General features: G+C 37.9%; 1 protein-coding gene across 2 annotated transcripts in view; it reads right to left on the bottom strand.

Moving 5' to 3' along the window:
• Window positions 1-9,640: 9,640 nt before the first annotated feature.
• Window positions 9,641-13,620, bottom strand: part of SOS1 (SOS Ras/Rac guanine nucleotide exchange factor 1) — a 162,486-nt gene continuing 158,506 nt past the window's right edge. For both annotated transcript variants that reach the window (XM_003339775.4, XM_056793255.1), the window contains one exon: window positions 9,641-12,321. In XM_003339775.4, coding sequence (XP_003339823.2) covers window positions 11,833-12,321 — 489 coding nt within the window. In that variant the 3' untranslated portion in view covers window positions 9,641-11,832. The remainder of the gene's footprint in view (window positions 12,322-13,620) is intronic.

Here is a 13,620-nt window from a genome sequence, read left to right as displayed (position 1 = left end):
GAGAATGACAATGTCCACTTACCCACTTTGGCTCCTTGCAAACAAATACATTTTGAGAATGATCAGGGCTGGGAATTTTGAACTTTGTCATCCAGGAGTAGTTTCTTCTTATTCTATTAGCTGCAAGGTGGCATGTTTCAGTGGGGACTAAATGTATCCAACGTGGAATGTGCTTGAAAGAATATATTTAGGCTCAACAATATCAGCTTCAAATTGGAAAATGTGGGATAATGCAAAGTTTGACTATTTTCCTTGGAAAGTTACAGATAATGAAGTAGCAGGAACATATTAATTCTGTTAGCCCGTATTAGGAACACAATCACTGCTTGGGCAATATCCAAATACCGGGACTCACTTTTCCAATACCAAATAGCTCAGATGTCAAAATCCCAAGGATTTAGAAGTCCTTATATTTCATTTGGATGTGAGATTTGTAGCCATACTTTCATAATCAATTTACTGATTTTAAATATGTATATTTCCATTTTTCATTTTTAAAATATATTTTAAAAATAAATGAAGTCTATGTCATTACTTGACCAGAAAATAGTTTTTAGTTACTACAAGAATACTACCATGTTGAATGGTTTAAAAACAGAAAACAACACAAAAAAAGAGAAGTCTAGTTCCATTGTCTACTACAAAGTCACAGGCAAAATGCAAACTATTTTCTTCTCTCATTTTCTGTTTATAATCAAAGGCATAAGCAATACTGGGAAAGTTTTGAAAATGCTGTCCATCCCCCGAATTTCATTTTAAAATAACATGTGATACCTACAGTACAATCCATTTAAGTGATGAGATCTCTTTCATAAAATTGGAATATGAAGATGACACTTCATAAAACACCACCACTAACCTAAATTCAGTCCTTCATCTTCTCTTGGCTGGACTACTACTAAAGTGGGATACTGGTCTCAGGGCCACTGGGTCTTTTTCTCTCTGGTCTACTCAAAAAATATCTAACATACATCCTGCATTTAGCTCTTTCTTAAACACTGCTTTACCATTTGAAAATCCCTCTTCAGAAACCATCAATGACTCACATCTACAGGTCACAATGCAAATTCCTGAGTATTTAAAGCTTTCCACATTTTGGTACCTATTTATTTCTCTAATGTTATTTCCTATGATATATATGAACAGATTCTCTTCTCTAGTCAAACTAGTCATATACTATGCCTATTTCCATTTGCTGTTCTTTTAAGTCTGTCCAGAATGCAATCCCAATACCTCCTTCTGTTGTCTTGGTCTTACCCTTTTTTGAGGTATCCTCTCTGACTACTCTGGATTTTAGGATTATTCCCTCTGCTAAACTGGGGCAGCATGTATTATTTATCTACACAGGCTCCTTTAGTAACTGGCACATGCTACCTCATATTACTTATCTTTATATTAATCCTAACAACCACCTCATTTATCAGTCCTAATTACAATTCTGTAAGAGGAAGGGAAGTATTATTTTCTCCATGTTACAGATGAAGAAACTGAGGTTCTGGGAGTTTTCCATTACCTAAGGTTGCATACCTCCTAAATGGATGTCAGGATTCAAACCTATGTGTTTTGATGACAATTTCAATGTTCTGCCCACTGCATTACAGTAACCTCTTTTTTCATAATAATATCTTCTGGAGATATAATGCTTTAAGGTTTGCAAATTATTTATAGTATAACAATGCTGTGAGGCAGGTGGTGTGTCTTCTATCTCCCCAACTAGTTCTTTGTAGGCAGTTTCTCTCTCTCTCTCTCTCTCTCTCTCCACACACACACACACACACACACACATATATTCCCAGTTTGTAACAGAGGAATACACACTGTATTTATTCCATGAATGTTTTTTGATGCTAGCATGACATGAAGTAAAGAGGACCCTAGAAAATAAGTCTTCATTTTTTTTTTTGTATTTCACTTTTCCACTTAGGCTGACAAATGATTCAATATTTTTGTTTTCTCTTTTATTTTTGAAGGGAAAACTTTTAGTCACAATTGAAATAAAAATATAATGGTACCCAGGAACTCGCCACTGATGTATGTTCTTATTTCCAATTGGTTACTTGTGTTTCCTTAGGTACAATTTCAGGGAAATAGCTAAATGTATTTTTACAATTAATGAGAATTCAGATTATCAGTGCCACCAATGTGGGAAGAGAGGTGGGTCAAGAGGCCCTAAAGAACCTTTGTGCTTTTAGCCAAATGGTTACCTTTTCCTTCTGTCTTGTTTACAGTCCTGTTAATGATGAAGTCAAGCCAAAAAATTATTTGAGGTCCTATCCAGTTTAAATAATTTATTATACTTTGAACCCTAACATGCTATGATTGGTAGTTGGGAAAAAGAAAGGGTCAGACTATCATCGGCAAATTTCAAAGAGGCCAGTTTCCTGGGGTTACTTATGGGAAGGCTGCGGTGGGCAGACTACTGAGATTTGTTCATTTTTCACATGATGTTACTACAGGAGTGAGATTAGAGACAGAACTCATTTCTCTCCTTTTTCTCCACTAAGAAAAGTGTGGTTGAGTTTTAAGATTGGGAAAGATAGGATCTCACATAATCCAAATTATGCAAGGTATAGGAGTGAGAGGCTATATTAGTAACATAAAAAGCATAACATGGTCTCTGCTGGTGTCAGACTCCTTTTGCAGGTCTGTAGAATACTGTGCAAATTTTTTACAGAAAGAAGTATTGGACCAGTGATTTTATTGCTCTAGGGAATTACCAAGTGAGCAAACTCCTACCAGTGTAGGTTGGGACCTTCTCTGCAACTTAGACTCAGGAGAGTTGTCTAGAGGACTGAGTTTAAATGACTTTTCCAGTCACTCTGCCAACATGGGTTGGAAGAGGGGGCTTTATGGCCAACTCACCATCCCCTATGACATATTACCTCTCTCCAAAAGTCAGGTTAAATGGGTTTTTAAAATAACCAATCTGCATTTGATTCTCAGACAAATTTAGAGAGGGATCATGATTGGAGCATTGGTAGAGAATTCCCATGAGGAAACTCTTCCTGCCATTTTAGGTCATCACCTTCCCTACAACATAGTGGCTTCTTTTGAGCAATGAGAATTTAGAAGATGACATGACTTGCCCAGAATCAGAGTCAGAAAGTATCAGATGTGGGATTTGAAATGAGATCTTGGCTCTAAGGCTGATTCTCCAACCACATACATTTCCATTTATTTTTCTCTCTGGAGAGCCTAAGAAAGGGAGTGTCAATACATGTTTGGGAAACTCATAAAATGTAGAACAATTGAGAATTCCATAAATATCAACTCTCCTTCTTCATCTAACATCCTCGGTATCAGATTAATTCTTCCTCCACTTCACCCACATCTTCTGTTACCAAGTTGAAGAATTAAAGGTACTTGAAAATGAAATGCCTCATGGTGAGGATTGGGAACCATCAAACCTGTGGATTATATGAGGGTGGAGAAGGCCAGGACAAGTTAACTTTGGGCTAATGAAAAGGTTTCAATTAACTAACAATTTGGAGGAATGAGATAAACACATTTGAAAAACACATTCATGTCTGGTCACCTCGACTATCCAAAGGATTTATGAAGTTTAATAGATTCTCTAGAGAGCGTGTATGCTGGATAAGGGTAAATATTATCCTTATTTAGGCCTTTCTAGATTTAAATAAGGGGGAAGGAAAAAGAGGACCATATAATGATCTTTTCACTCTTGTCCAATGGGATGTAGGATTAAACTCAGATCAAAACAGGGCTGCATATTGACTTTGAAAAACACAAATTAACATTATTTTTTGTGTGTTTTTAGTCATCTTGTTAAATATTCTCCAGTTACATTTCAATAAGTTTGGGCTGGTGTTTGGTACCTCTGGTGTAGAGGAAAGAGCACTTGTTTTTGTCTCAGGGATCCTGGTTTTAGGATCAGTAACCAGTGTTATTTCAAGAAAATCATTTACCTTCTCTGGGCTTCATTCCTGTGGTCCATCTTTTTGGAGGAGAGGGAAGGGGAAATCATCTCACTGTGAAACTACAACACAATTTAAACTGGAATCCTCATGTTTTCAAAGCTGAAGGGACTGAAATATTTCCTAAACTTTCATCATGCTGAAGACCCCAATGACAGGTAGTGGGGATGCGAATTCTGCAAGAGGGCATTTAAGACAGCTTCACTGTTTTATACCCAAACCTCATTCTCCCACTTTTCCTGTTTGTTCAAGCCCTTCCTTAGAACAGGAACTCCTCCATGAAAACCAAAGCAGAATGACTACTTGGTACACTCTTAGTCTGCATCAATACGTTTAAAATCTTTGAGTGAAAAGATTTGTTGGCAGAAATCAGGCATCCTGATACTGTAAGTGGATGACTGGAATATGACACTTTCCCACCCCCAATCCTTCCTGCCCAAGTAGCCCAAATTCTTAGTAGATATAAATATATAAATAATGTAAGGTATAGTCCTGTGAGAATAGTTTTGAAAGAACTAGAGGGGTTAATTCTGTAGAAGGGGACGTCTTGGGTGAGACGCGATCCTGCTCGTCCTGTGTGACTTGAGGGCAGAATAGCAGATTTAGGGCTTGGTGCAAGGGAGAACTGTGAGATAATTGAGACATCTAAAGAGGGAATGAATTCTTGAAGGGAAGAGAATGCATTTCTCTCACTAGATGCTTTTAAATGAAGGCTTGATAAACTCTAGGTGGAAATGTCATAGAGGGGAATTCTTGGAGAGGTACGGATTAGCTACAAGAGTCTGAGGCTCTATTGCTGAGACTTTGTGCTTCTTTAACTTAAATTGCTTATAGAACTACAGGTTATCTGAGAATACTTGAGTACTTGGAAGATCCTTAACTACATCAATGTGGGTTTCCTTTCTTCTATTTTTTTTAAACTCATAATTTCCATCACAGAATAAATACTGTGTATTGGTTCTAAGACAGAAGAATGGCAAGGGCAAGGCAATGGGGGTTAAGTGACATTAGGAAAAATTTGGATCCAGGTCCTCTTGCTTCCAGGTCTGCCTCTTAATCAACTGAGTCACCTAGCCATCCCTGAGTATTCTTTCTACAGATGAATTCCTAGCTCTAAATGAACCAGTAAACATTTATCAAGCATCTGCTAAATGCTAGGCACTGGGGGGGAAAGTAAAAATCCTTGCCCTTAAGGAGCTTAAAATGGAACAAGGGAAGACAGTATGCATGTAGGAGAAGAGCAAAATTTATACAAGATAATTTAGAATAGCTTCTATGGATAGAGTGCCAGACCTGGTATCAGGAGGGCCTGGGTTCAAATTTGACCTCACTTTTACTTGTGTTACTCTGGGAAGTCACTTAACCTCCAGTGCCTAGTTTTTAAGGCTCTTCTGCTTTAGAACCAATAAAAAGCATTAATTCTAAGACAGAAAGTAGAAGTTAAAAAAATCCACCAGATAATTTTGGGGGAAGGTATTCCCATCTGGGGGCGGGGGGAGAAGGATCATCAGGAAAGGCTTCATGTAGGAGGCACTTGAGCTGAGCCTTGAAGGAAGCCAGGACTTCTGAGAGATGGAGGTGAAGAGGGACAGCATGTGCAAAGGCAGAGAAGGAAGAAGGAGGACAGTGTATAAAGAAAGTAAGAAGTGTAGTAGGAGTATGCTAGGAGTGAAGGTGAACGTGTAGGTAATCAGATAAAAACGGTCAAGAGATGGTCTTCATGAGTTCTTGTGCTGCTCGCCAAAATTCATCAGTGATAGCCTGCTTTCTGGTGCAGGTGCTTTACTGAACTTGGGTTGGTGCTCGAACAAGCAAGAAGTCAGGGAGGGAAGCTGGTTCTAGAGCTTGGTAGGAAGGACCTGCTGGAGCTTGTACTCAGGTTTCAAGAACTTAAGGTTAACACCACTCCAGGATGAAACATTTAAGAAGATGATCTATTATTTTTTTGCCTATTTCTTTGCTATCAGAATATTTTAAAATTAATCACACTGATCTAATACAAGACTGGTTTCCTTTGCAAGACCTTGATATAAGGTGTTGGGTAGAAAGACCATGAAAAATTACTTTTCATGCCATATCTTGATGACAAATAGAAACTGAATGAAATCCACCTTAATAATGATTTTTAAGACTGCCCACTGAAATGATAACAGGAACAAATAATACACCTGTGGGCTCCATGACTTTTTTTAAAATTTTATTTTTAGAACATATCTTAATAATGCCAGAAAAATAACAGCCATTATTTCCACCACTTTAAATGCAAACCCAATACTGCTGCAGACACAGAATACAAATATTACCTATAGGCATGAGTAGGTACATAGGCCATGTTAAGACATGCCAGTTGGAGATCATCACATTGTTCTTATATCAAGTTAAGTCCGACAGCTTTTTTTGTCTTCTTTTCAATAGCTTAACTAATAACCATGCCATTAAAAAAAGGGCAAACACACATATCTACACAAATGTATCTTGACTTAAAATTTGCACAAGTCCCTTAAACAAAAGAAAAAGGCTTGTTTCTCTGGTAGGCTTACCAGATATTTGCACCCCAGGTATTCCCTGCCCCCAAATGCTGACTTGCTTTGAAAAAAAAAATTACAGATGTTCTTAATAAAAGGCACATTTGGCAGCTACGGAAAGTGGCATGCATCTGGCACAGGCTCTGTCTCCATGTAGTCATACAAGCCTATGATGTTCTGTCCATCATTTTGTCCTGGTTTACTGAGGGACAGGCCGGGGGGCTGCCCTTAAGAGTCCACCTTTGCAATTTCCCAGCAGTTGGCTACTTAATGCACTATTTTCATTAAAGGCAAAAGGGGAGTTTGCTCACAGTTGACAGAAAATGCACTTTAAGGTGTCAAAAATGGAAAATAAGGCATGAAACTTACAAAACAAGTTACAAGTGCTTTTGGGAGTTACATTTTCTTTTGTATGAGCCACATGATTCTTTTTTTCTTAAGACTTAAAATGACTTTTTTTTTAACGGCCCATGTATCAAGCATTTTGAAATGATTCAACAGTTCGAAATGTGATACTTAAAAAGCAAAAAATATCAAAGAAATACATTGACTAAAACATCACTGCCCCCCCTCAATTTCCTTCTTTCTTAACAAAAACAAAACAAAACAAAAGACACAGCATAACCTTCCCTTTTCCTTGAAACCAGTGTTAGGGGAGAGATGAAAAGAGACATGAGGGTCCACAGTTGTGAAATCTATAATAATATAGGCTAAAAAGTTAAGTGAATCATTCACAGCCAACAGAATATTTCTGAACAAATGTTTCCTTTTGTTTCTTTGTAATTATAAAAGAATGAGTACAGTTGGAATAAACCAAATACTCATTATAGAACTACTGGTTTGAATTATAATTGCATTGATGAGAAATACATCCTTCAAGTAGGATCAGCTTCCAAAATGCAGCCAGATGTCAGTGATCAGATGTTCCTATAGATTGATATTGTAGTGGCTTAAGACCATTCTCCATTTATGAAGAAAACAACAATTAAAAAACACAACTAGAATTTGTATTTGTGGGACCACAATTGGGAGGGCATGCTCTTTCCACAAGAGAATCAGTAAAACACTCAAGTTACTAGATATACAATAATTTGACAACACAGTAATTCATTGTCTGACAACCCTAATGATGTAAAATTTTGTTCCTTTATGTTTCCTGGGAGTGTATTCTAGAGAAAAAATATATTAATCTCTAATCTGCCAATGTATTCAGAAATCTATGATTTTCATACTTTCATGTTTTCAAAAGTATACCAAAAAAAGTTTTAGAAAGAAATTTAATCTTATTATGCTGAATAGATGTCAGCTTATCAAAGATAAAATCAAATTTGGAGATTTCTGTAGCAGTTTCACGTTGAAGGTTAATGAAACATTGACAGGCAGAACTTTTTTTTCTGTTAAAAAATAAAGAATGCTCCACATTTTGAAATAAGGTCTGGAAGATTGATGCTCTCCCAGAAGGCATATTGTAATTCTGCTTTTGCAATCTATTGCCTGTGGTATTGGATTAATCTATTAAGAGATTCTTCTTTACCCAAGATGAATCTTTTCCAGAAGGCTCACTGTTTAGAAGTTATTCAAGGTAATCCCATTAGTTACTTGTGTACCCTCACGTAAGGACATCCAATTGGAATTCTGTACATCATTCTCTGTTTTCATGTGAAAGGAAAATGTACTCCACTGCCAATAGTGCATTGCCCTTCTGACATCTGGCTTGAACCTCAGATTAGCACTTTTGGTTTTCAAAAAGCAGGGCAGTGAGAGGGACTATACCATCTTGTGGTATTCATCACTGATATGGATGGGCCTCAAGTAACTCTTCTTAATTTCTCATGGAAAAAGGGATGCTTGGGAGAAGAATTACCTAGAAGGAAGGAATGAAGGAGGAAGGGAAAGGGAGGGAGGGGGGGGGGAGAGAGAGAGACAGAGACAGAGAGAGACAGAGAGAGACAGAGAGAGGGAGAGAAGGAAATGGAGCAAGCACTGAGGGCATGAGGTGTGGTTTGAATGATGAGAACTTCTGGATGTGTACTCCTTACCTGAATTGGTTTGAATATAGGTTTCCTAACCTCTTTCCCCCAAGGAAAGAGAGATCTTTCTGAAAGGAAAAAAATACATGTATATAGTAAAAAAATAATACTGATTATTTCATAAAAATCAGATTTTTGGGGAAACATATAATCTATATTCAAACCAATCAATTAAGCATTTATTAATAGAATAATGCTCAAAGTCACAACAATCACTATGTTGTGGGCTAATGGACAAGTCTGTAACCAAGATGAACACGTGACTTAATTTTTAAGGGCATCTAAAAAAAAAAGGAAAAAAGTTACATTTTTAAAAAAGTGAAAAACAATCACCCAAACAGGAATGCCACATACATTAAACAAAAGGGATTCAAATCTAACAAATGGACACAATCTATCTAGGATAAGATGTGCTGCTTAATGATGATAGAATCAATTTTCTGGAATTTAAAAACTATGTTTTATGATCATGGTATAGATATTGTACTGGTCTAATGGACACCACAGAAAATGATGTAAAGATTATCTGTCACTGTTAAAAATGTCCTCAAATGGCATCGTCAACAGTGTTGCAGAAATGTGGCTTCATTTAGCTAAAGGTGAAACATGCAGATAATGAATTAATGACTCACGAAGTAAGGATGAAACACTGCACATTTCATGAACACCGTATTGGAGATTAATAAAGCTTCTTTTGAAAATCAATATCTGGCATGCATTACTGTCACAGTATTTGTTAGAATCAGAAAAGCAGTCCACAGGTTGAATGTATAATCCATATCATGATAATTGATGATGAGGGTAGTTGTTTTATAATGAATAATTTTGATATATCAAAATTCCTTAGGAAAGGTAGAATGCTGAAGACAAACTTGAACAAACTGCATACATGGTGCCTGGAAAATTTTAAAACTTACAAAGTTCCCCTTAAAAGTTACAATCATATTATTCCAACTGAGCTTTTCTTCCCATGCCAAAACTTAAGCTTCTCTTTCAACAGCTCTTTTACCATGAAAAACACAGACATCCTGAATTAGAAACAAAGGCGTACCACATGTGCTTTTAGCTGCTTTTAGTGTTTTGCTTTTCAACAGAGAGAAGTAAGAAGTATTTGTTTGTCAGTATAATAATTTAATGTATGACAGCCAAATGAAATATCCGCATCTTTATTTCAATTAAATTAAAATGAACCTGCCAAGTATATTTATGTAACATTCACTATATACACACAATTTAAGCAACTGCAAGGTAATCTTGATATGCTGATTACTCAACGTGACACTTGTCAATGATGCCCAGCAAGTGTCCCTTTTCACATTGAGTGCCTGCATTTCCACGGCTTGATTAACAGCAGTACAGCAAGGAGCCATGAAATGGATTATCAGTAAACCTTGGGGGTGGGGATGGGGGGCGGGGAGAGAGGTGACAAACTAGCATAGATTAACAGTCTCCTAAAAGTGAGTAGTATATTTAATTGACAATAGCATTATTTTTTCATTTCCACTGTCATTTAATGACACAAGACGTTCACTGTTCCTTGAATGAAGAAGGCAATTAATACCCTATTTATGCTTTCTGGCAAAATAAAACAAAACAAACAAACAGCCAAACAACAACAACAAAAACCCAAACCAAAATAAAATAACAACAACAATAACAAAATCCTTTGTGGACTGGCACTATAATAAATCTTTAAAAGAGAAAAAAAGTACCTCTTTGGTGAAGCCCAGGTACCCTTGCTAATCACTGTATGAGGGAGAGTCAATAAACATGGTGAATTTAAATATAGCATCAAAACATCAACATTTTTGCAGTGTAAATGATGTATTTATTCCAGTGACTGCCAAATTTTTTTACTCTACCAGAAAAAGTTTTTGGTAAGTATAGCCAACTATGAACTTCATTCTGACCATCTAGAGCAGCGGTTCTCAACCTCTCCATTTGTAGCAATGAGAATACATAATGCATTTCAGGTATTTACATTCCAAATTATAACTGTAGCAAAATTACAGTTTTGAAGTAGCCACCAAAATAATTGTTTGGTTTGGGATCACTGCAACATGAGGAACTGTAGTGCGGAGTCACGGCATTAGAAAGGTTGAGAACCACCGATCTAGATCATTGCTGAATTTGTACCTCCTCCCCCCATTACTGCATGTTTAAATGACCCCCAAAGTGAAAAACAAAAATCAGAAGGTACAAAATCAGGACTGTGGGGCAGATGTGGCTCCGTTTCAATTCTTAGCTGCATTCTAATGTTGCTTTGGCAACACATGGGCTAGTTATCATCTTGTTGTGGAAAAATTCTTGTTAGAGAACCAGCACCATGAAGTTCACGGGAGGAAGCACCTGCCCTGGTATTCTGTTCTCCATTTCTTCAGGAAACATTTAGGCTTGAAACTCTTGCCAGAGGAGAATCTGGCTGCTTCCATTACCTGCTCTTTTTTGCTTTTCTGCTTGTGGGGACGTAACAAAAGACTCCAAGAGTTTGGGAAAGTTTTCATTAATTATATGCTTTTAAAAATGGACAGAACTGTGCCCATCTGGTCAACAATACATTTGACTTGGCGCTAATCAATCACAGCAATGGGACTGGGGTAGACATGCATCTTGGGGGGGGTGTGTGTGTGTGTGGCTACTCTGGGGATGGCCGGCGAGAAGACTACCAGAGCATTATATACGAACACCACGAGTACTCTATGTTCCGATAGGCAGCAACAAGTTCATAAAGGATCACGGAGGAGTGGAAAACAGAAATTCACCTTAGTTACTGACTCTCCCCTAGAATCTGTAAACAGGACCGCAGTACAGTGCTCTGGCTTGGTTCTAAACAAGGTTAGGTACCAAAGATCTTCCTCACAGTCCTCTTAATAGTTGTCAAGAAGGTATTCTAAAGTAGGGAGAATAAAGCAAAGGGAAATGAAGAAGGGTAAAAAGATCCCTGTTTAAGATTTTTAAAAAAAGTGCATAATGTTTGAGTTACAAAAACTGTTACCATATGGGCCTGCTGGACACCAGACTACACTTTCTATCCCTTTGTTGATAAAGACCAAGACACAAACACGACTCCTGTCTAAGGGCTAGAAAAGTCCCTTTATCCCATTTCTAGGGGCAATTGGTTGTCCAATTACTCCACATCAGTTTTTCTGCATTCCAAACAGGAATATCCAATTCTCCTTAGACTACTTCTCAGGCTCGAGGTTCACTGTCTACTGCATTTTAAAGTAGAGTATTTAGTGTTTGGAGTACATGTTTTAACTCCTCAGTGCTGGCAGTTTCAGTGCATCCATTGCCAGCAATGGACTTTGAGCCAGGAAAATGTTTATCCCAGCACAAGAGAACTCAGGAGGAATGGGCATTCTCCAATAAAGGTGGTCCATCTCGATGCATGGAGGGGTGCGTGTGCTCCCTTTTGTAAGTTTTTGGAGGAAGTTTGGGGATGTGTTGAGAAGTGCTTTGTCGTGGAGGAACAGGTGGCCCAGGGATGGAATGAAGGTCCACATCCTGCTGTGTCAATGGTGGCGATGGCAGATGTCTCCTGGTGCCATGAGGAGAAGGTGTCTGAGGAGGGGGGGGCGTAAAAGGGGAGGGGCTGTTTGGGAAGAAAGTATTGCCATGTTCGCTTTTTTTGCCCAAAGGGGGTGGCTGGAGATGTAGTGGAGAGCTGGAGAAAACATCAGGGGTCCTCACGGGTTCTCTTGGTGGTAAAAGGGGAGGGCTTTCCGGGGGGTCTGATATCGAGGTCCGGTCTGAGTAACGTGGCGAATACACTTTTGATGTGGGCTGCCGAGGAGGAATTGCTGGAGGGCTATCCAAATGTTTGGACATGATCTACCATGCAAGAAATAAAACAGAAACTTGTTAAGAAGAAAATGTGAGGATGCAACAAAACACACGTGTCTAGACTAGAGACACTGAAAAAACTTCCAAGTAAAGATAATCTGAATTCAAATAAAAACTCTGAATCCAAAGTCCATTTCATGTTTATTAATCATGTAAGTAACTTACAGTATACTAAGATCTCACTACAAAATTTCCTTTATATTTTAGACATCGGTTTTTTTACAAATTAACTAAGGGCAAGAAGCATTTATTTCTATTTAATGCACCTGAGTTCTCTTTGGTGGGTGGCCTAGAGCTTTAGGCTTAATGGAAGAATGAATAAATATCAAAGCCACTGTCAGATGAAAAGGAATCACACATCACTATTTTTTGTTTTCATGAATTCATTTAAGCATTTATTAAGCTCATTCTGTGTCTCAGGCACTATGCTAACCAATGGGGACATGAAGACAAGACCCGTCCTTTCTACTGCCTTACGTGACACTGGCTGGAAATAAACATACACACACACAGACACACACACATAAATGCAGAGCTGTCTGGGGTGCAAGAAAAAGCACTGACTCCCCGGGGCATTGGGAAAGGGGCTGTGGCACCCCAGACACGTCTGAAAGGCAGGGAGGATTCTGAGACATGTAGGCAGGAGGGAGTCCATGCGGAGATGGAAGGCTGTGTTCAAGAAACAGCAAGTTTGGTAGTATGGCTCTGGAACAGAGCATATGTGAGAGTAAGTAATGTAGGTCAATATGGAAAGAGAGGCTAGAACTTGACTATGTAGGACTATAAATGCTGGAATTTATATTTTATACTAGAGAAAATAAGGAGCCATTGAAACTTCTTCACCTAAGAAATATGACTTGTTCTACTTTCTTTTCTTTCTTCCTTTTTTTTTCATGGCTGAAAATAAATATAGTCTATGTGACTGGTTTTCAATGAGCCCATACTATATATTTCATTACCATTTTTAGTAATTGGAAAAAAGGACTGTTTATTATAGAATGTTGTCTCCTAGTTTAGATTGTCTCTCTATTTTGAAGAAATATACTTTCTGAATAAACCATTTATCAATATGATGAGTTTATAAAAAATAAAGTAACAATTATAGTTCTTGTGAAGGGGAAAAATGGAGGGGGGCCAGTTAGGTATCACAGTGGATAGAGTGCTAGGTTTTAGGCAGATCTTGGGTTCAAATATGGCCTCGGGAAGTTCCGAGCTAGGCAAGCCTTAGGAAGTCACTTAACTCTCATTGCCTAGCCCTTGCCCTTCTGTCAGAGTTGTTACTAGGTC

This window comes from Monodelphis domestica, chromosome 1 (assembly GCF_027887165.1).
Source record: "Monodelphis domestica isolate mMonDom1 chromosome 1, mMonDom1.pri, whole genome shotgun sequence".
Taxonomy (NCBI): domain Eukaryota; kingdom Metazoa; phylum Chordata; class Mammalia; order Didelphimorphia; family Didelphidae; genus Monodelphis; species Monodelphis domestica.
Note: the sequence above shows the minus strand (reverse complement) of the source record. Positions and strands in the feature narration are given on the sequence as shown.